The sequence below is a fragment of the Rhea pennata genome, chromosome 14 (genome assembly GCF_028389875.1).
Source record: "Rhea pennata isolate bPtePen1 chromosome 14, bPtePen1.pri, whole genome shotgun sequence".
Lineage (NCBI taxonomy): Eukaryota > Metazoa > Chordata > Aves > Rheiformes > Rheidae > Rhea > Rhea pennata.
Window position 1 is genome coordinate 13,262,375 of NC_084676.1, and position 22,660 is coordinate 13,285,034.

The 22,660-nt window shown below is 62.3% G+C and overlaps 2 protein-coding genes across 2 annotated transcripts in view; one reads left to right on the forward strand and one right to left on the reverse strand.

Moving 5' to 3' along the window:
* Positions 1-7,852, reverse strand: part of RNF44 (ring finger protein 44) — a 21,537-nt gene extending 13,685 nt beyond the window's left edge. The window contains exon 1 of the mRNA XM_062587566.1: positions 7,704-7,852. The gene's annotated coding sequence lies outside the window, so the exon portion shown is untranslated. The remainder of the gene's footprint in view (positions 1-7,703) is intronic.
* Positions 6,343-19,564, forward strand: CDHR2 (cadherin related family member 2). The gene is made up of 34 exons (XM_062587711.1): positions 6,343-6,502; positions 8,847-8,923; positions 9,361-9,461; positions 9,681-9,739; positions 10,082-10,147; positions 10,275-10,414; positions 10,681-10,734; positions 10,944-11,033; positions 11,596-11,685; positions 12,277-12,399; positions 12,477-12,620; positions 12,757-12,832; positions 13,007-13,113; positions 13,193-13,423; positions 13,515-13,670; positions 13,769-13,936; positions 14,218-14,279; positions 14,382-14,622; positions 14,744-14,980; positions 15,259-15,328; positions 15,418-16,032; positions 16,263-16,334; positions 16,723-16,772; positions 16,888-17,039; positions 17,274-17,376; positions 17,459-17,547; positions 17,893-17,966; positions 18,117-18,192; positions 18,271-18,331; positions 18,432-18,556; positions 18,732-18,845; positions 19,011-19,088; positions 19,188-19,248; positions 19,445-19,564. The coding sequence occupies exons 1-34, from the start codon at positions 6,343-6,345 to the stop codon at positions 19,562-19,564; spliced, it is 4,242 nt and encodes a 1,413-aa protein (XP_062443695.1).
* Positions 19,565-22,660: the final 3,096 nt, after the last annotated feature.

Below are 22,660 nucleotides of genomic sequence, written 5' to 3' on the forward strand. Positions count from 1 at the left end.
GATATGCTCTCCCCCATGCTCTCCCCCAGCATGCCAACAACTTGCATCCACATTCCCCGGCCTCTCCCTCAGGGGGAGGGAGAAGTCCCAGATCCTCCTCTGCCCTCCCCAAGGCCTGGCAAACAAGAGGGAAGAGGCTGGTGCCCAGAACTTCCCAGGCTGCAGAGGGGCCAGAAGGAGTGTCCCCATCCGACCCCAGGTCTGTCACAAATGCCACAGGGTCAAGTGCTTCTCCTCTGGGGAGAGGCAGAGGGAAGGAGCTCCCTCCCCGCTCTGTGCAACTCAGTGAAGTTAACTTTGCTGGCAAGCGAGGCAGGACGCCTCTGCTGTGATCACATGCCACCCACTCACACCCCCAGAATGACAGCACTCCTGTCAAACGCCTCCAGCCACACACACATGGAGATGCTGACATGAGGAACAAGTAGCTGCACAGGCAGCGGAACTGATAAAGCCTGGTTTCCTGTCGATCTCTCCCACGTGGATTCTCTGATGTCTGCTAGCAAGATTGAGCTGCACTGCAGAGGGAGCACTAACAGCATCTTTCTCCTTATGAGCCAGAACCCGTAGTAAGCAAATACCTCTGAGACAGCTACCGCACTGTCAGTCTTGACTGAAACGATCCAGCAGGTTCAAAGCGAAGGGGAGAAGGCTTGCAAATAGACAGCAAGTTTGCACATGTCTTCATTTTCTCAGGGCAGGGTAAATAATCCACAGAGATAACCCCACCTTTCTTCATTTGCCCCCAAAACACCTTCATGACCTGGATATTGTGTCTAGAATGTTGCTGGTGCAGCAGTCAGATCCAGGGCAGGTACCTCTGCAGCTCAGCAGCGTCAAGCAATGGGAAGTGTCTTCTACTGCCCTTCCCTCCCAGCAGCGGGCTAAAAGGCAGGCATCCCGAGTCGCCTCGCAGGGCAATCCAGCCCACCATTCAGCAGCCACTTCCACAGATACGTGTCCTCACAGTCTAGAGGACCTTCCGCAGCAGGTATTGGGCAGCCCTTGGTGGACTCTCCTCCCATGGAGGCAAGCACTTTGAACCCATGCACACCTCTGTCTTTTTTGGTGTCCTGCAGCAGCAAGTTCCACAGCTCAGTTACTCATAGGTGGGGGGAGAGAAAAAAAAGAAGATAAAAAAAAGCTAATGCTGCCATGTTTGTCTCCGACCTACTGCCTGGACAGTCCTCCCAGCCCTCCCCTACTGCGAGGCAGAGCAGTTAAAGACTGCTTCCTCCTTTTCCTCTCACCTTTTTGTTCTCCTTTCAGACAGCTCCCCTTTAAAATAGAGGGACCCATCCTTTGGCAGAGCCACCCCAAGGAGCAGGGATCCAACCCCATGCCTATCCCCATACTAGGTCTCTGGGAGTCCCCAGCTCACCTGCCACCTCTCCACGTGTATCCTTCTAGTCCAGCCCGCTCTCTACATGCTGCGGACAGTATTAATAGCGTCTGCCAAGCAAGCGGCCAAGGGCAGAAGGAGCTGGGCTCCAGACACCTTCCCTGCTGCTCTGCCGGCTGGGCCCAGACTGGACCCCTCTGCCTCCCCTCCCGTGCTCGTGGCAGCCCTTCTGCCGTCGCACAGGAAGCAAAGAAGAGCGGCAGTGTCTGGTTTCGTGGCTCCAGCAAAAGGATACAGGCAGAGCCAGAAGCTGGCGGATGGCAAAGAACAATTTCGTTACCATTCAGCAAAACGAAGCATCTCTTGAAAACACAACTGACAATCAGGAAGTTGGGTTAGGTGTTTTGTGTTTTGAGAAGCCTGCAGGGACGCTGACAACCTGCAATAATCATCTTCAGAAAAGAGCTCAGAGAAATTTATGATTTTCAGAAATGGTTTACCCCGCTTTGTCCTCGGTTTAAGGATTGCCAAGAGGCTGCTTACAGGATGCACTGAAACAGGCACTGACCACTGCCTTAAGTGCAAAAGCAGCTTGCTACAATATCTCCCCAATACAATCACCCCTTGCCAGTGCCTGGGGATGGTTTTTAAGAGAAAAAGCGTGATTTCCAAGCTGACAGCCCCTGCGCACAAAGCGCGACTGTGCAGTGACAACAGAGCAGCCTGGGGCACAGGAGCTGGCCGACCTCTGCTACCGCTTTTGCCGGTGGATTTTTTATTGTTCAACACTTTCCCAAAGTGCAGGCCCAGAGAAAAAAGCAACTAAGACACTTGGATCAAAGAGCAAACACAGACAGTGAGCCCCATCAGAACAACAGGGGAAAGATGACCTGCTGGACAGGATCATGGCTCAGGGCTGCCTGGTCACGGGAAGGAAGGATCAGAGCACCAACCCTCCCTTCCAGTGGGTGGCAGGGAGGGGTGCTGGAGCCCATGGTCACTGCGATGCAGGGTTACCCAAGAGGAAGCTAGCACACAGCATTGCAGGCTAGTCCTCTGCTCTACACAGTTGGGCTGAAAACCCTTGTCCCGTTTTCCAGGGTAGCCAAGGAAAGCCCAGAGCTACAGCTCCACTGCCAGTGAGGCCAGATCTCCAGGGACCAGAATGCAGCTGGCAAATAGGATTCCTCTGACCCAAAGCCTGTCACAAGTATTGCTTGCTGGGGACACGGCTCACCTTGGCCTGTTACACACACTGAAAAGCATGGAGTCCTCCCAAACTACCGCACTCTGGAAAACCCAGATATCCCATACCGCACATCTGCCTCGGCAGAGAAGAGGGCACAAATATGGCAGATGGCAGCTGAGTGCTGAGATGGCAGCAGCGGGGGCGCAGGAGCGGATGAATCCCTCCTGCCTGGCAGTCCTGGCCCCCCCCCCGCCCTCTGTGCACACGGTCTCGCAGTCTGCTCTCCTCTGCTGCGCGCTGCCAGAGAGCAGCTCCCCTCTTCCAGTAAAGGACACCCACCCTGGCCACAGGAGACTGAGGACCTGTGGGTGCAAGGATGAAGGAAAAGAAAAACACCTGGGGTGACATTGCCCAAGAATTTTGCAAGCTTGCTTCTCCCAAAACCTTTGTGAGCACATGCCACAGATGCACATTGCTCCCCTCCAGAACCAGCTTGTGCTAAGAAGCGACAGCATGTCCCCACTCAGCTCAGTGGGTGCACAGCTCAGGGCCTGGCACTGCTGAGCTCCTGCCAGGCCAATATCACGGGGCCTTCAGGAGTGCTCCCCAGCATCATCTGCTTTCTAGGACATTTCAGCAGCCTCTAAAAGCTTCACACATCAAATAGGCACCCCAACCATTGAGCCTGCCTGCTGGAGCACCTCCTGGGGTATGCAAATGCCTTGGCCAGCCATCCACTTCGCACAGGACAGGTGGCAAACCAAGTTGCTCTGGCTTGCTCTGAGCAGGGAGCCAAGAGATGCAAGGGAAAATGCTGTGCACCAGCTTTTCAATTCAGAGATGAGAAATCAAAACCATCAAAAAGCTTCCTGCTTTTCTGCCAAAAACTAGTGCTGCGCTGCTTACCGCTGGCTGCCCAGCTACCACCTCCCCAGCCATGCCCCGCGGCCAAGCTCATGTGACCGTGAAGTGGATGCACACAGTAGGAGTGGCTGTAGTGACAGTATTACAGCTTGTGTCGGACACACATCTAAGCCCAGCAAATCCCAGCGCTCTGCAGCTCTCATTTACAAACCCCACACGCTTTGCACAGGTACACAGGCTTCAGCGGGAGCTCAGTGTCCACAGCCCTGAGAAAACACCCAGGTAGGGCCGCACTTGAGGAGCTGACAACCCAGCAAGCTCAGAGCTCCCACACTTGCTGAAGTCCACCAACGCGAGGAAAGGTCCATGCCAATCTGCAGGGACAGGGAAAGCTGTTCTTCACCAGCCCTCATTCAGCCGGGAGTCTGTGCTGGGCCAACTCAGCCCACTGTGCTATGATGTGTCTCCAGCCCCTGTGCCACCTCAGTGTGCTTCTCCCCTTGCAGATATTCCCACCCCAGACCAGCAATGAGCACCCTGGGGAAGCAGGGACTTCTGACAGGACGAGCAGGACTTTGCCACATCCTGCTCCACTCCAAGCTACTTCACTTCTGTCCACACCACTGCCCCAGGGTGGCAGGATTTCACCGACTCTTTGCACACCTGGAAGAAGTGCTGCAAGCCAAAGCCCTACCTGCTGGCTGTTATTTCATTCTTCTAACAGGTCCATAAAACAGGGATAATTAAATCTCCCCTAAACTCTCTTCCATTTAAAATAAAAATCTATAGTCCCTATTTCATTAGCTGGCTCTGGATTTTACAGCTTGATCAATTCCTCTGCACAGAGCTCTGGTCCCAGGCAGGCAGACACAAAACACACAGCGAGCAGCTTCCACTGTGCAAATCAATGGGGATTTGCAAAGTCTCCTTTCCCCGTTCTTTGTTCTGCGCTCACTAAACGGGAGCCGTACAGCGTGTCAGGTAGGGGCGGCATGTTTCACTGCTCAAGGGAACGTCACTTCCATGCACTGCTTCAGAAGTCAGATTTGGTGCCTGGCAAGAGCGGAGGCAATGGCAATGCTCCTCCAGCACTGGGGTGTAGGGAGAGCGCAGCACAGCATTTCTATAATGCAGCACAACCCTAAGGACACGGCAGCCCCGCACCGCAGGTCGAGGGCACAGCGGGGCGACGCCTCTCTGCTCACGTCTAGGCAAAGGGGGACCAGGCCGAGCTCTCACGAACAACGTCTGGAGCCAGAGCCCATCACAAGCACCAACCAGGAGCCAAGAGGAGCGGCCCAGGGCTGCAGGAGGGGAGCCCCAGCCAGAGCCAGCTGCTGCTGTGACCTCCCTGCGTGCAGGGCGGAAGAGGCTCAGCTCTGAGACTTGAGCACACAGGCTCACCATTTCCTGCCCTGCCCAGCCCTCCGCTTCTGCCCTGCCGTGCACTGCCTTCCCCGTGCGAGCGTGCCAGGCCGGTCACTGGAGCAGCCGAGGCTCCAGATGGCTTTCACCACCCCTGCAAACCTCTCCCTTCATTGCAGCGGGGAGCTACCAGCTCCTGACAGCAGATGGAGGGACCACAGCAGCGGCGAGAGCTGCACAGATACCAGACGGCAGGGCGCCTGCCTGCCCACGGAGTGGAGATCAGCACCCAGCTCCTGCTCTGCACCCCACGCTGGCATTAGCGGCTGCAGCCAGCCTGTGCCTGGCGGAGGGCACTGTCCCTTCCTCATCCCCGCAGAGTGCCCAGACCACAGGACTGGGATGGCATGCACCAGAGGTGGCCTCAAGCAAACCACAGTTGCGTCACTCCAGGCAGCTCTGGCCCAAGGCCAGTGCCCAGGTGCCACTCATCACACCACTTCACTCCAAACACACATCCCTCTCTTAGACCTTTGTTCAGACAGAAAGCAGCGAGAGACCCAGCAGTTCCTGTCCTGCTACTGCCAGGACAGACCAGAGAGACAGCTCCAAAGGGACAGTCCAGCAGCCACGGCCACGAGGTGCTCTGACCCAGCTGCACAAGGCTGGTGGTGATAGACACACCATGCTGCATGGGCCCTAACCCTGACCTCTGCCAGTCTGCCCGAGGGTAGGCTAGAACGGTTGTGATCACATCTCCACGAGGGGACGTCAGGGTAGGTCCCTGGGACACACAAACAGCCACCAGCTCCAAGCAAGGCTGGGAAGGCCAAAGCCCCACAGCCTGGCTGTGACTCCTGGTGCAGCATGGCTCTGTGCAGAAGGGAGCCACACGTGAGCCTCCCAAATTCACCCAGGCCGCTCCCAGCTCCCATGCCAACACCTGCCCCAGCCCTGCCGACACTGCCGCCCGAGCAGAGGGATGGAGACGGGCTGCAGGGCACCTGCTAAACCAAATCCCACAGCCCAAGAGACTTGCCGATGCAGAGCACAGCTCCTGCAGCCTGGCCAGCTTCAAAGCAACCACCCAAAGGTGACAAACAAAGGCACCCGGCAGGCACTCCGCATTAGCAGTATTTTTAGACGCCGCTATGGAGCCGGCCTTATTATTTTCATTGCAACGTGCATAATTACCCACCATGCACTGCAGTGACATCAGACGGCAGCCTGCTCCCATCCGACAGCCCGCACGGCCGGGCACCGGGCAGGATCCGGCCTCGGCAGCCTCCGGCCTGCGCATCTCCCCGGGGCGCGGCGTCACCGCTACGCGTGGCAGCGGCACGTTCTAGGGGGCTCAGGTCCTCGAGAGCCAGCGAAGGAGCCGAAACGGGTGCAGGTGGCACAGGGAAGGCGGGACGAGAGGCTGAACGAGGCAGGGACACAGGACAGCGAGGAGTGAGGTGAAGCTCCGGAGCCACAGATGCGCACGCAAGACCCGCTCAGCCGGCTGTCTGAGAGGCAAGGGGCTGATGCAGGGCTTTGGGGGCGCAGTCTGCATCCGAGATGCCAGAACAAAACCAAGATGCACTTGCAGGAAGGCATGCTGGCCCGACAGCAGAGACAGCACCCACCTTGGCACAGGCTGCCAACAGAGTTCAACCGGCTGAACTTCCGCCTGAGAAAGCAAGCGCTGGCGCGTAGCCCCAAACCCAGAGATCCTCCAGCCCTGCAGAACTCGGGCGGTAGGTTTAGCACATCCCAAGCTCTCGATACCCCCGTTGCCACACAACCTCTGCTCGTGAGCCCAGCCTGCCACACATGCCCCGCCTGCGATCGTGGTAGATGCAACAGGGTCGGCAACAAAGCGTGCCACGCATCCCCTGCCAGGTCCAGGGGCAGGCACCGCCACTTGGGGTTTATTGACTTCCAAGCAGCTTCGCCATTTACGACTTTCTCAAGAGTTTCGCCACTTCCCCTTCCGTCCCTCCTCGCGCAACACAGCGTTCACCCCAAGCGGGGTGGGAGACGACAGATTTCAGGTCAGGCAGCGCCGCGCTGGGAACGAGAGCGGCAGACGGAGCGCTTTTATCTCGTCCTATAAAAAGTGCCCTTCGAGTCAGTGACACAAAACCTAGCCTCGATGCAAGCCACCAACTCGCGTGCAGCCGGAGACACGCCGGCGCAGAACCAGTGTGGCCGCCGGAGAAGGGACAAGACCGCAGCCGTGCTGCAAGGGGGCCAGCTTGGGGCAGCCCTCGCTCTGCTAGCTAAGCCCCAAAGGGATGCAAGCGCCCGGCGCAGCCCACCTCAGCTCCAGCACCTCCTGGCTGCCCCGAGCAGAGCCCGGGCGCTCGGCACAGCCTTGCTCTCCCTGCACGGCTCCCGGAGAGCCGAGGGCTTTTTCCACCGGGGGACGGCAACCACCTCAGCACATCCACCGGCTTGCGCCTGCCCCCCGGGGGCTCTAGGCCCTGCTCACCTGCCCCACACATCCGGCCCCAGTGCATGAGGTCCTGCTGCCCCACGCAACCACCTCTCCCGTGCACTGGGCCCGGCACCCACCCCTGCCCCATGGCCCTCGCTTACCCCGTTTCCCCTTGCATCAGGCCCTGCCCGTGCATCCGCCACCATGCCCCGGGCCCTGCCTGCCCCACCGCACCGGGCCCTGCCCCTGCCCCACCGCACCGGGCCCTGCCTGCCCCACCGCACCGGGCCCTGCCCCTGCCCCTGCCCCTGCCCCACCGCACCGGGCCCTGCCTGCCCCGCCCCCTCGCACCGCTGCACCGGGCCCCGGCAGCCCCCTCTCCCGCCGCACCGGGCCCTGCCCGCCGCACCGGTGCACGGCCCCCCCGGCCCTTTTCCCCGCTGCACCGGGCCCGCCTGCCCCGCGCGACCACCCCCTCGCCCGGGCTCGGGCCGCGGCGCCGCCGCTCCCGCACCTACCGGAGGCGCCGCCCCCGCCGCTCGCCCGCTCTGCCCGGCGCACGAAGGCCGCTCGGTGCCTCCCCCGGCCCTGCCCGCGGCTCAGCCCGCTCGCATGGCGCGGCCGCCGGGCTCGCTGTCCGTCCCGGTGCCGCTCCCGCTCCGGCCTCGGCCCGGCCTCAGCCCCGCCTCATGGTGCCCCCGCGCCCGCCGCGCCGATGGAACGGGCCGCGCCGCCGCCAGACCCCCCCCCCCCCCGGCCGCCCGAATGGGCGCGTCCGCCCCCCCCCCCCCCGCCCTACTGCTCCCAAGAGCGGCGCCGCCGAAACCGCGAGGCGCCGCGTCGAGCCGCGGGCCGCTGTGCACCGTAATGCTCCGAGCGGCAGCGCAGCCCGCCCGCCTCGGCGGGCGGGGCTGGGGGAGTGTCCCGGGACAGTCTCGGGCGGTTTGGGGTGGGGTGTATTTTGGGTGAGCACTGCTTTCCCTCACCTCGGAGTGGGGGTCAAGGACCTGTGGGGCTGGGTGTCCTGGGGGGGGAAGCCTCCCGGTGCCTCCCAGCTTCACCCGGCAGAGCTGCCCGACGCCCTGTCCCCCCCACGAGTGGGGGCGAAGGGGCCAGGTAAGCCCAGGGCAGGGCGCCGCGGGCCCTCGGGGCCGGGGCTGGCCGGGCCGGCTCGCCCGCCTCCCGGCCCTCTTCTGCCTGAGCGGAGCTGCACAATGCGCCCTTGTCCCCAGCCGGCCCCAAGTAGGTCAGGGAGGCTGGGCTGAGCCCCCCGCCGCCCCGGGGAGGGGGGGTGCAGCCGCCGGGAGGGGGCACAGAGCCTCAGGCTGCCACCCGGGCAGCCGCTCTGCAGGGTCGGTGCCCACCCCCAGCCCCAGCGGGTGCCGGGTGTCCCCGACCCAGGGTGGCTGACCGTCCCCAGCGCCCTCGGCCCTTTTCGGAGGGCAGCCTCCTCCGGCCCGGGCAGCCCGGGGTCCCTGTGGGCTCCTGGCACCTGCGGGAGCCATGGGGACAGCACCTGGCGTGGGGCTGCATGGGGCTGCAGCAGGGGAGCAAGCATAGGGCCCGGAAGGCGGGGGATGAGCTCGAGGAAGGAGGAAGGCGAGAGATGGATTTCTCACCCCCTAATTGCAGTTAATGATTGATGAACCTGTCTGCTGCAGGAGGCAAAGGTCCCCCGCAGTGTCGGGGTGGGGGCTCAGGCAGCCGCCCAGCAGCATCCCCGCGGACCCGGCCGCAGGTAAGGGATGCCAGCCTTAGCCCCCATGCTCCAGTGGTGATGGGAGGTGGTGGGTGTCCGGGCACAGGGAAGAGCTACGGGCCCTGGCCTAAGGAGGGGGGCAGCCGTGGCGGCGGCGCAGCTTGCGCCTGGGCTCCCAGCGCTGCCCGGGACGGCCCCATCGAGCCTGGGACGATGGAGCCCCCAGCTGTGCCCAGGGGAGGGTTTCATGGGCCCCAAACACCCGCCTGGTCTGCTGCACCCCAATGCCGGCTCTGTCCCCTCCACACCATGGCCCAGGGAGCCTGTGCCCGGGCTCCTGTGGGAGCTGGCACCCCAGGAGAGCAGAAGTCCCATCCTGGGCATGCTTCAACTCGGAGGCACAGGCGGCTCTGGCATGCCAGCGCCATGGGGCTGGGAGCGCCTGGGGGACAGCAGTGTGGGCTCTCCACTGGCAGCTTCCTGGTGGATCAGCTGGGCCCAGCAAACCAAGCCCTCGGGGGCTTACAGGATGGGCTGTCTCCATGCCCGGGGGCTACCAGTGGCCCCATGGCCCACGGTGGGCTGCGAAGAGGTGCAGCTTGCCCCCTACACTGACTTGAACAGGACGGAGCCCAGCTCCCCAGCCCACTTGGCCCCACTCGGCTTGGCGGAGGGGACTACCCCAAACACAGCCCCTCCTGCCAGAGGGCTGCTCCCGGGGAAGGGGCCAGGGCAGCCGTCGGGAGAGGCCGGCTGCTGGCTCCGAGGCGTAGGGCCCCCCGTGCTGTGCTCACAGGCTCCCTGGCAGGATGGCATGGCGTCTGCTGGTGCTGTTCCCCTTCCTCCTGGTGGCAGGTGAGGACTTTGCTCCACGGCTGGCAAAGGCGAGTGGGAAGCGCTGAAGGTGCTTGAGGCCCCTGGCTGTTGTCCTCATTTCCTTGAGGACAGTGGGGACCCCCAAAACAGGTGTCCATCCTCCTGCCCCAGGGAGCAGGGATGGCCTGGACCTGAGAGATGGGGGAAGGACACAAGGAGGGAGGGTGAGAAACAGCAGTGCTTTGAGTCCCACCGCTCCGGGACTCAGTGCACCTCCAGGAGCGGAGTGCTGGAGCTGAGCAGGCTCTGCTGGGCTCTGGGGTGCAGGGGCCGGGGCAGAGGCCAGCTCAGGACTGTGCTCAGCACATGTCCTTGCTGCAGTTTCAGGCAACACAGCCCCCTTCTTCAATATGAGCATCGTGTATGTACCGGAGGACTTGGAGATCGGTGAGTGGGGCAGCCTCAGACCTGCTCGGGTGAGGAGAGGCCCTGGGGTGTGGAGGAGCACCTGGCTGTCCCCCTGCACCCAGGAGTGGTGGTGTTGGGTGGATGTTGACGCTACCCTTGTCCCCAGGCCAGGAGGCCTTCCAGTTGCAGGCTTCGGATGTGGACGGGGACCCGCTCACCTACAGCATCAGCGGGCCGGAGGCCTTCTACTTCTCTGTCGTTGCCCAGACAGGCAAAGTGCTGCTCAAGAACCTCCTGGACCGCGAGGTGAGGACAGAGACCCTGGCCCTGAGCCATGAGCTGTCTTAGACACTGGTGGGCTCCGGGGAGTGCTGTGGGAGGCTGCGGACAGGGGTGCGCGTTGGGGAGCCCGGGGCTAGGGCAGGGAGCAAGAGACGTTTCCATCAGCTCCCTGGCCCCAAACCCCAGCTCAAGGAGGGAGAGCTGGCCGGGGGGAGCAGCACGCGCAGGGGCGGTGGGTGGGAGGGTCAGGGCCTGCCTGGCTCTGACTGAGTCCCCGTGTCTCCCCGCAGTCCCAGGCCAGGCTCACGCTCACCATCACAGTGTCCGACGGGCAGAACGACGCAGTGAGTGCCGGGCTCGCAGTGGGGTGGGGGCTGCAGCAGGAGCCGGGGACAAGGGGGGTCTCAGTGTGGACAGGGATCAGCGGTGAAGGGTGCTGGGGCCGCTCCGCGCTGCGGGGATGTGGGGCGCCAGAGCGGCACCCAGCTCTCCCGGGCACCTCATCTCCCTGCACAAGCCCTGTGCAGTCAGCGATGCCCGCTGGTCCTGGTAGGTCTCCAGAAAACTCACGGTCATCGTGGAGGACCGTAACGACAACGCCCCGGTCTTCCAGGACCTGCCGTACGAAACCACCGTCGCCGAGGTAGCTCCGCGCGGGGAGCGGGGCAGGCGGCGGTTCTGGCCCCGGTCCCCGAGCGTGCTGGGAGCGGGGTGATCACACGCCTGGGAGCAGGGTGGCTGCACACCAGGGAGGGCCCGACCTTGGAGCAGCGCGTGCCAGGGCTGTTCCCGGGCGGGTGCCTCCACGCCAGTCCCGGGTGCTGGCGGAGGGCAGGGACTCTGCCCTCGCGAGGAGTTAGTGATCGGGGAGTGCCTGAGCCACCTCTCCACCCAGGCTGGGGTGAGGCCGGTTCGGGGTGCAGACGGGCTCTGGGTCTGAGCCTGACCCTCCCGGAGGGCCCACAGGCTGGGTTGCAGTCCCTGCTCCTAGGGAACCCCATAGAGGGCAGTGGGGGGACCTGGATCCGGCCCCCTGCCCGGCAGGAGCGAGGACAGCAGCTCAGCCCTGTGCAGCCCACAGCCCCGGGCAGCCCCCCAGCCCTGCAGGGCCGGGGCACCCCAGGACAGGGCTGATGGGGTCGGGCTCAGCACCACCTTCCCTGCCCTCCTGGGCAATGCCACCACCACTCGCCCCATGTCTCCAGAACGCGACAGCTGGCAGCATCATCTACACTGTGTCAGCCACTGACAGCGACACCGGGAATGCCTCCAAAATCAGCTATAGCATCGAGGAGGTGAGCCCCGGGGTGCCCCGGACATTGCCCTGGCTAGGGGCTCTGGTATACTGTGGTGTAGGGGGCTGGGGGGATGCTTGGGGCCCCAGGGAGCCGTTGGCCTCTTCTCCGGCAAGCTTTCTGCCCCAGTGTGAAGAACTTGGCTTGCCTTGACCAGGTGGGCCCTGGCAAGCCCTGGCATCTCTCCTCATTGAGCTTGTCTGCTCCCAGGCATCGAGAGGGTCCATGCCCACTAGAGAGCAGTAGTGCATCATGCATCTGGGCACACCATACCCGAAAGCCACCTGTGAGCCACAGCCATAGGGCAGAGTTACTGGGGGACCTGGCCAGGCGCAGCCCCACAGGCTTGGGGGAGCAGGGGTGCATGTTGGTTCAGGAATGCTGTCTCTGTGCCCTCTGAGCCATGGGTGCAACATGCTAGCTCCTACCAAATGGGGTTGCAAGCTGGGAACAGCACAGGCAGTGAGTGTTCCCACAGCCTCTGGGCTCTCTGTGGGCCAAGCCTAGCAGAAGAGTGGGGGTTGTGCCCCATCTCTGCTGGGACACCCCTGCTCCATGCCTTGGTAACACAGGGTGCCATTCCACAACCAGGTGATCCCAGACAACATGAAGAACCATTGGCTCTTCTACATCCTGCCCAACGGGAATGTGGTGCTCAATGGCTCGCTGGACTATGCCCTGAACACCTTCTACCAGATCAAGATCCTCGCCAAGGTGGGAGCTGTCTGAGCCAGGGGCGTGGGGCTGACAAGGAAAGATGCCGCGAGGCTGACGGGCACTCTGCTCCCCAGGATGGCGGAGGGCTGCTCCATGGGGTGCTGACCTTTCAGCAAAGCGTGACTTACTTGTCTGTGACCATTCGTGACCTGCCCAACCTCGACCCGTACTTCCTCAATGAGCCCTACTCCGGCTCTGTGCCGGAGAACTGCCCTCTGGTAAGGAGCCTGCCTGTCCCCTGTCCCTGCTGCAGCCCGTTCTTGGGGGCTCTAACACGTGAGGGTGTCTGAGCTGCTGGGCATGGGAGGAGGGGGAGGCAGACTGGGCCCTGCGCTCACTGCTGTGTCTCTGCAGGGCACCAGCGTGCTGACCGTTACCGCCACGGACAGAGACACAGGGGTGAAGGATGAAATCTCCTACAGCATCACCGGTGAGTGAGGGATAGAACAGGACGGGATGGGCACGGGCGGGCAGCCAAGTGGTAAGGGGCACCATGGGGGCTGGCGGCTCATGGGAGCCACCGACCTGCCCTGCTGGCGGAGAGAGGGTCAGGCCTGTGTTTCCCAATGGCTGCAGCTGCTTCCCATTGTCCCCCTTGCCCTAGATGCCAGCGTCCCCTTTGCTATCAATGCCACGACGGGCACCATCACTGTGACTGCCCCTCTGGACCGAGAGCAGCTGCCAAATGAAGAGCTGCTGCTGGAAGTCATGGTGAGTAGGAGGCAGCCAGGAGAGCTCTGTCCTCTTCCTTCCCCTGGACCCATCTGACCCTCTCTCCCCTCCTCCGCAGGCATGGGAGAAGAACTTGGATATCTATGGCAATGTGGCCAAGATCAGCACCCAGGTGACAGTCACAGTGGCTGACGTCAATGACAACAAGCCCCAGTTCTACCTCTGTTCTCTCTCCAGCTGCAACTTCTCTGCCAATGCCCAGAGCAACTTCACGGGCAGCATTGTGGAGCACTCCTCCTCCAACCTGGCTGTGTCTGGCCTCAGCATCGTCACACATGACCCTGACAAGGTTGGGAGCCCGTCCTCAGGGCTGAGCTGGCAACAGGGGCTCTGGGGTGCTCGGCCAGCTGCCCTCACTCCTGCATGTCTTTCCCTGGCAGGGTGTCAACAGCAGTTTTGAGTTGTACCTGCAAGGTCCGAATGCCAGCGCCTTCTTTGTCTCTCCCAAGAAGATTGTGGGCACGGGGGAAGTGCAGATCCTAGTGCAAGACCCACTATCTGTGGACTATGAAATAAGCCATGTCATGGTGGTGCAGGTGGGGCTTGCAGGGCTGGCTCACCACGGGGTAATGAAGTGTAATGGGTCTCTTTTCTGCCCTTGGGGACATGACGCCATCTCTTCTCTGTGCTGCAGATCGTTGCTAATGACACAGGGAACCCTACAGACTGCTGCTCCACGGCCACTGTGACCATCAACCTCATTGACAGCAATGACCACATCCCGGAGTTCCCCCAGAGTGTCTACAACCTGAACGTGGTGGAGAACAGTGTTGCTGGCACTGTCATCTCTCCAGGCATCACGGTCAGGTTCTGGGCAGGGAATGGGCACAGTTCACATCCCCCAAGCTGTGCCTGCTGGTGCAGCTCACTGGCACAGGCAGAGCTGAGTTGGCACAAGGGCACCAGTTTCCTTATGCACATATGAAAGATACGGTGCCAGCAGGCACACAGAGTACAGGTCCAAACCAGTGTCTGGTTTTGGGGTGCCAGCTCCCAGCAGCAGATCCCCTCTGTTGTCCTGGATTTATCACTGCCCTGGTGGCTGATACAAATTCACCTGGTATTTCCCTCTCTCTGTTTTAGGCCTATGATCCAGATAGTGGTATCCTGGGGCAGATCACCTACCAGCTCTTCCCAGAGAGTGTGTACGTAGGGGCACAGCCAGCCACAACCAGGCATCAGTCCTGTGAGGGGGCGGTGGCTGCTTCCAATCCTGAGCCCCAGTAACGAGTCTACGTGTGCTGCAGCCGGGAAGTCTTCACAGTGAACGCCACGAGTGGGGCCGTGCTAGTGTACAACGGGAGCTGGCTGGACCGGGAGACTCGCTCCTTCTATTATGCCAACCTCCAGGCCAAGGATGGGGGCAACCTGACGGGCTCCACGCTGCTGGAGATCACTGTGCTGGATGCCAATGACAACCCCCCCATCGTCACCGGCTCCTACTTCATCTCTGTGAATGAAGGACAGAACGTCAGCGTGCAGATCCAGGTATGTGTGGCCAGAGGTGGAGGGGATGACCTGGTAACTGTTGGAGAGGAGACAGGACCTGTCCTGGAGGTGGTAGACAGCTCTGTTCCTGCCCCCAACCTTCCTGGTTGTCTCCTTTCAGGCCTTGGACAATGATGAGCCTGGCACCCCTAACAGTGAGTTGCACTTCGAGATCTTGCCAGGACCATTCAGTGCCAACTTCACCATTGATGCAGTCACAGGTGAGATGCACAACAAGGGGCCACTGGACCGCGAGGCTTTGGACGATGACCGTGGGCGAATGGTGGTGACAGTGGAGGTGCATGACCTAGGCACGCCGCAGCTCAACACCTCTGTCAATGTCACCATCACTGTGGGGGTGAGTCCTAGGCACTGGCAGGGAGGCAGTGGGCTGGTGGCTGTGACCAGGCTGATGCACAGTCAAGAGAAGGCATGTGAGGTCCCTGGCCATGCCAATGGCACTATGTCCCCAAGCTCTCTGTGAGGGTGGAAGGAATGGTTGAGACAGGGAGACAGGAAAGGGCTTTTGTGCCTCCTGCCTGCAGGGAGGCAGGGATCTGCACTTCTGTCCCTTAGCCTGCTGTGGGACCCTCTGTCTCCAAGAGCAGCTGTGCCCATGGCCTTTATCTCCTGCAGGACGTGAATGACAATGCACCCGTGTTCCTCAACCAGTCCTATGAGTACTCAGTCTTTGAAGGATCTGCAGGTAGGAGCCATGTGGCCATGCCTGTGGGACATACGGAGGCCTGGGGTTGGTGCCTGCTAGACACTGAACGAGTCTGTCTCTGTCTGCAGAGTCCTTTGTTGGCAACGTGGAGGCCACAGATGCTGACCGGACAGACATCAATTCCCGCATTTCCTTCCTGCTTCAGAGTGGCAGCGGCTCCAACAACTTCCTAATCCGTTCGTCCCGCCTGGGGCCGGGGCACTACAGCGGGCAACTGTCCCTTGATCCTGATGTGTCTCTGGATTATGACAGCTTGCAGCAGAAGTTCTTCTCCCTGGTAGTGCTGGCAGAAAACACAGCAGCGGACAGTGTAGGGGACACTGCCAATGCCTCAGTGGTGGTCTACGTTCTGGATGTCAATGATGAGCCCCCCACCATCCTGCCAACCTCTCTGCACGACGTGAGCGTGAGCGAGAACGGCACGCAGGAGGGCCTGGTCTGCACTGTGGTTGGCTCCGACCCAGACACTAACCACTCACTGGTCTTTGAAAAGCTGGCGGTCACCTGCTTCAAGGGGTTGAGCAGTGCTGGGGAGGTGTGCTGGGACTGGTTTGTGCTGGCACCCAACGGCTCAGTGCTGGTGAACAGCTCAGACATTGACTACGAGCTGTGCGATGTGGTGGTGCTCACGCTGCGGGCCGAAGACATTAACACTGAGAAGGGCAACCGCTACAGCCAGAATGGTACAGCACCCACACCCATCTCTTCCCAGCACAGCCAGGGCACAGAGGGAGGTGGGACAGGAGGAGCTGTGAGGAGTAGGACGGCAGCTGGGCAGTTTGGGGGGTAGAGGGAGGGCATCCTTGGCATTGTGGCAGGGGCCTGAGCCTGCCAGGAGGAAGGGGCTCCTGTCTGTGGAGGGAGGTGTGGAGGAGATCACTGCAGGAATGCTCTGCTTTTGGGGCCTCTGCAGAAACGCTAAGGATCCTCATCACTGATGTGAATGACAACGCACCGGTTTTCCTGCCCTCCTCCGAGACGTTCGGTGAGCAGCTGGGCCCCATGGGCGCTGTGCGCCCTGTGCTCCTGTGTACATATGCGTGTGCGCGCTCATCTCTGCACGTCAGCACAAGGCACTCTGCCCTGCTGCCTGGCAGCAGGGTCCTTCCCCCAAAGCTGTTTCCCTCCTGTGCACTTCCAGCCACTGCTGGAAGTGGGGGACCAGGGCATGGCTAGGACATACGTGGGCTCTAGGGTGGGATTAGTTAATGCTTTTCACAAGAGCTGTGGCTGTCTCCCTGGGGCCAAAGGCCACACTGGGATGCTTGGAGCTCTGCCTGCCATGTCTGAGCCCTGGGGTGCACGGGGCGTGGGGTCTGCAACAAGCCTGGCTGTACACCAGCATAGTCTTACCGTCTATCTGTCCCTGACAGTGGTTGTCCCTGATGTCTCTCCTGTGGACCTACAAGTAGCTGTAGTGAAGGTGAGGAGCTATGTGTGTGCAGCTGTCCATCTGTGGATTTGGGCTCATCCATCCCTGCCCTGGGCAGGCAGTGGACCGTTCTTACCTGTGCTCTTGCCATGCTCTGTGCCCACAGGCCAAGGACGCTGACTCGGGGCCCAGAGGAACTATCACCTTTTCCATCCTCAGTGTGGTGTTCGTGCAGGACAACGGCATCAGCCGGCCCTTCGAGAACCTCTTCAAGGTGGTGACCACGGCTGAGCAGGACACCTACGTCGGGAGCCTTCAGTAATGCCAAGGGTCTGGGCTGGGGTGGAGTAGGGAGCGTGGAGCTGGTTCTGACCCTGTGCAGTCCAGCTCCTGCCTGCTGCCAAGGCAGGGACACAAGCAAGGCTAGCACAGGCTGGCCAAGGGCCGAGAGTCCTGTCTTGGGTATAGTCATGGGATGGAGCTCAGGGAACAGCAGTCCCTGGAAATGTCCCATGCAGCCCAGTGGGATTGCTGATGTCCCTGTCCTCCCAGGGTGGCCAGCAACCTCGATGGATCACTGAAGGGACAGTACCAGGTGACGGTGGAGGCCAAGGATGGAGAGGTACCAGTGCACGCAACACAGACTGTGCTGGATGTGAGTGTCACCCCTGTGCCCCTGCCCTGAGATGCCCTGCACCCTGACCAGCCCTGCTCACCCCTGCTCTCTCCCCACGCAGATCTTCACGGTGGATAATAGCTACCTAGTTCGCCTCCAGTTCGTGATCGCGGTGGATGAAGTCCAGAGTAACTTGGACAATATCAAACTGTAAGGGGCACCTGGTCTGCAGTGGGGAGGATGTGCTGTGCGCAGCGGGGATGTCAGGTACCCCATGCAGCAGTGGGGACATAGGCAATGCCCCTTAGCCTGCAGGGCAGCTCCCTTCTCACCTAGCCCCTTGAAGGCACTGCAGGCTGTGCTATGGGGCTGGGACCCACAACCCTGGTCTCTTCCAGCCTCACTGGGAGCAAAGGAGATGGGGGTAAGTGGGGAGGGAATCCCTGCTGGAGTCAGGGGCTGCAGGGGTTCTGGAGGCTCCCTGTGCCTGCAAGCAGAGCAGCAAGACGCTGCCCAGCAGCAAGCCCAGGTTCCCTGTGTTCCCACTGCTTCCAGGGCGCTGACTGTGGCAACCAAGGCACAGGTCTATGTGGTGGCCATCCGAACCCAGGAGGATGCCCGTACCTCTCGTGCCTACCGGTAAGTCGGCCTGAGGGGGTCACCTGGGCCTGCAAGTCTGGAAGGAGGGGGTGGCGAAGAGGGGACGTTGCGGAGCCACCTAAGGGTGGGGGTTGGTCCTCCGGCACCCTACTCACCCTGTGCCCCTCACTATTGCAGAGCTCAAGCCAAGTCCGTGATGGAGGCATACTTTGTCTACAGCAATGGCACTGCATTGGAGGTCAACCAGCTGAGCGTGTGAGTGCCTGGGGAGGGGGCAGCACCCACTCACCCAGCCTGACCCCACCGCCTCACCTCTCTGCTTGTCCTCGGCAGGCTCCTACAGAGCAACTCCCAGGTCTTGACACAGCTAGTGAACCTTGGCCTGGCCGTCATTGTGAGTGTGGCAGGGGGCATGGGCAGAGGGTGCCAGCCCGGGGCTGGGCCACAGGGCCTGCCGCCCGGGGCTGTGCTCTCTCACCTTCGCTCCGTGCTAGGGCCCTGGTGAGGTGACGAAGCCTGACAAGGAGAAGGAGCTGACTGGCGTCATCGCAGGGCTGGCAGCATTCCTGCTCCTCTTCATCCTCGTCATGACTCTGGCCTTGGTTCTCACCACCAGGAGGTAGTGCACAGCCTGCACCCCATCCTGCTTCCCCTAGCTTCACCACTGCCCTCGTTCTTGCTGGCTACCCCTACAGACCCCAGCCCAGCCCAGCCCTCACCCCGCTCCTGCCCACATCCCAGTGCTCTGGCTCCACGCTTGCCTTTCTCACTCACCTTGTCCTCGGACTTCGCAGCTTCAAGAGGAAGCTGAATGCAATGAAGGCTCTGAAGGCAGCCACAACACTCACACCTGCCATGGTGCAGCAGGGACCAGGCATCCCTGGGACGAACCAGTACAATGCCGAGGGGTGAGTGTGGACTCTCTACAGCAGGAGAGCCTGGGTGCCTCCCTGCAGCCAGGGGCTGCAGCCAGCAACACCCAGGAGCAGCACTCACTGCCTGGGGGGGGGGGGTACAGCTGCCCTCACAGTGCTGTGGGGCCTGTCACTCACCTGCCACCCATCCTTCACCAGGGCAAATCCTGTGCTCAACCTCTCCTTTGACCCCGCCCATGACCTGGGCTTCCATGAAGACTCCTGCTCTGTGGCCAGGTGAGCTCTCCGGGCAGGTCCCAAAGCCCATGGAGCCATCACCCTGCATCCTGGCTCAGCCTGAGCCCTATTTTAACCTGTGCCCTCCACTCTTCCCAGCATGAATTCACTGGATGAAAACACAGTAAATGCACCTGGGGATGATACCCCCAAGGTGAGTGTGCAAAGAGCAGCTGCTATGTGGCAGGGAGTCCTGCTCTCCGAGCACTCTGCCCAGCCCTGATCCTTTCTGCAGTGGCACAGGGGCCTGCAGACCCCTTGTGTCCTCTTCTCTCCAACCCCTTGACAACCCCCCAGCTCCTGGGGTAAGTGTCCTTGTCCCTGTCTACTCCTCCAACTGCACTCTCCTCCCACAGAAGGGCAAAGCGTGGCACATGAACACTGCCAGTGACGAGGCACTGGTGGCCGCCCTACACCTGAAGGAGCCCAGCAAAGTAGCCTTCATCAACAACGCCTTCACCACCACGGACTTGTGAGCGGGCGCGCGGGTGGCAGCTGGGCCAGAGCCGGACTCGGGCGGCTGCTTTGGAGACAATGTCCTCAGATGCCAATAATAAAAAATAAAATAAGACCTGTCCCACCTGAGCCCACCACAGTGGCCATCAGCCCAGTGGTGCTGGGGGGTGGCCAGCTGGCGCGGGGCCCAGCCAGCACCCCACAGGACAACCTTTAGCTGCGCGATGAGTTTTGCCATCTCTTCTGATGCTTCCCCTGGGGAGAGGTTTGCTGCCACCCCCAGGCCCCACACTGCTCCGTGCCACCAGGCCCCTTGCCAGAGCTGCCCCGCTCTCCCATCGCCCCAGTCAGCCCCAGGTGTCAGAGGTGCAGGCAGCCCCGGGCAGATGTTTTGTGCAAGGTTTTATTACCCAACATCCAAATGGACAAGTTAAGTCACCCCGTCACCACCCTCCTCCCCCCACCACCACCAGAAAAAGAAAAGAAGAGGAAAAAGAAGAACGTGGGTGGTGAATTCACCATGCCCGTGCGCCAGGGCTTGGCACTGCAGGGCCCGGAGCGGGAGGACAGCCCCAGGGTGCTGCGCTCCCGGCCTTTTCCCCAGAGCCATGAGGCACGAAGAGGGCCTGGCTCCCGCGGGGCACGGCAACGCGCAGCGGGCACCGCTGCCCCGTGCCCGGGGGCCGCGGCGGCCCTGGCTGCAGGCTGCTGCTTGAGGGAGCCTTCCCTGGCCCTCCCCAGGGTGAGACGTGGCTCGGGCCGGGGGTGCTGGGTCTGGCGAGGGCACAAGGGTCTCCCTCGCGGCCCCGCACGTGTGCTCCAGCTCCCTGGGACCGGCCTCCACGCAGGACGGGCTGCAGGGAGGCAGGAGGGGGCCGGATCATGTTCTTGGCAGGAATATGGGGACGGCACCCGGAGCAGAGACGCTCGCCCGCTCCGCGGCCAGCCCTGGGCTCCCTGCACCATGCCTGCCTGGCAGGGCACAGGGAACGGCGGAAAAATGTTTCCAAGGAGGTCACTGGGGAGGAGGTGGCTCCAGGCAGGACGCGCATAGCTGAAAGTGTCTCTTAAAAAGCTCAAAAAATGCAAACACAGGTCAACAAAAGCTCCCCCCCGCCCCCCCTTACCTGCAAAACCCCAGCTGTAAAAATTGGCAGCATTTTGCAGCCAGCACGGCCCAGCTACTGTCCCAGGAGAGCAGCGAGCTGGGCAGGACGGACTCGCAGAGGAGCACACGGTCACAGCACGGTGCCACCTCCTTGGGCGACGGGGCTCCCAGCTGCAACACCCTGGCCCGGACAGCAGGATGGACCCACACCTCCATGCAGTGCCTCCGACACGCGGCCGGTGGCGCAGGCTTCATCCCCACCGCCAGCCGAGGCGAGGACCTGCCCCGGGCACTGCACACAGCTGGGACGTGCAGACAGGTCCCCGGGAAGGGGGCCGTGGGGACAGCCCTGGCATGCTCCCGTTTGCCTCGTGCCACGATGACAGAGACGAGTGGCAACAGCCCCAAGCACGCGAGCTCTCTGTTGCAGTCAGGGTTGGCTCCATGGTCCCTCCTGAACCTGTTTCAGAGGGACGCACAGGCTGCTCCGTGTCCCGCGCGGCGCTGCAGGGCCACATCCTCCGGCTGCCGGGCACCCGCGGCTCAGGGACCACGCGACAGCCGGGCGCAACGCCTGGGCAGCGAGGATGGGGCTGCAACGGGGCTGGACGTGACGGCTGCGCCCTGGGGACCTGCGTGTGCATGGCCACAGGTCCGAGGGGGCTGAAGCACCCAGGAGAAGCCAGGGTGCAGCCAGGTCACGTGCAGGTGCAGCACAGCTGGCAGCACCCAGGGCACGAGCATCCTCCCCGAATGGGGAGCAAAGCTCCTGCCCAAGGTGTGAGCGAGGCCTAAGCTGCAAGGGGACAGCAGCCATCTGCTCGTTCCTCACCCTCAGCCATTGCTGGACCCGTGCCGGAGGCAGGAGACGTGTCCCAGGAGCTGCTCTCCTCCGGCAGGAAGGAGCTGGGTGCTTCCTCATGCTCCAGGGAATGCCACCCAGCTCCGTCCCTGAGCACAGTGCCGAGGAGAGAGCAGGGCTGGCTCCCAGGGCGGCTCCAGTCTCGTGCCCGAGGCAGTCAGACCCCGCTGTGCAGCCACAGGGGCTGGGCTGAGGGGGACCCTGGGGTGCTGCCACCCTCGTGGCGGTGGAGACGCCTCGTCGCAGGGTGCAGCGCTCCAGCACCAGTCCCGGGAGGTTTGCACGCTGGACATAGGCATCTCGGGGCGGCAAAGCCCACCGAGCAGACACCGGGGGCTGCCGGCCCACCAGCGGGCAACCCAAGCAGGGCAGCAGCACCCGGTCAGGGAGGCTCCTGTGTCTCTGGACGCTCCACGTTGCCCGAGAAACCCCGTGGTGCCCTTCTCCCAGCAGCATGGACAGCGGCTCACTCCATGGCGGGGCCAGCGCGGGAGCAGCACCGCGGCCGCCGGACATTCTGCAGCAGGGCCCGAAAGATGCTGGGCTGCCTCTTCGCCTCGCCTTTGTGGGGGGCCCCCTTGACGGAGCTGGCCCGGGTGCTCTGCGGGGTCACCACCAGCTGCCGCCCGTGTTCCTCAATCTGCTTCTCCAGGTGCTTCTGGATGGCCATGCCCAGCACCTCCACCTCCATGGAGGCCCCGTACACCTCCCATGTCATCCCCTTCTCGTCCCAGCTCACCTCCCGGATGGGCTCCGGAGCCTCCTCCACTGCCCCCTTCACGTGCACCTCCGGGTATGAGGTCTGCGGGGACTTCGCCACTGGCGTCATGGGCCCCGTGGCCACCGAGCGGGTCTCCACGGGCATGGACACCTGCATCTCTGCGTCCTTCTTGGAGGGCACCGGCCGCAGGGCAGAGGAGCCCGGCTCTCTCTTGGGGAAGGTGAATGCGCCGGCCCCGTCCGGGGGGCTCATGGGGCTCAAGGCCACCGACACCAGGGACGCTCGGTTGTCCACCTGCGTCCCCATGTCCTGCATCCCGGCGTCCTGGGGTGCGGTCACCTCGAACGAGTAGCTCTCGCACAGCAGCTTCGCTGTCTGGGGCTGCTGGCCGCCCTCCGCGTCCGGCTCCTCCGCTCTGCCCTGGG

Coding starts and splice junctions, on each gene's coding strand:
- CDHR2 (XM_062587711.1), top strand. CDS start 6,343: ATGCACTTGCAGGAAGGCATGCTGGCCCGACAGCAGAGACAGCACCCA. Junction 16,033..16,262: donor CAACCGCTACAGCCAGAATG/GTACAGCACCCA, acceptor GGGCCTCTGCAG/AAACGCTAAGGATCCTCATC. Junction 18,332..18,431: donor ACCTTGGCCTGGCCGTCATT/GTGAGTGTGGCA, acceptor GCTCCGTGCTAG/GGCCCTGGTGAGGTGACGAA.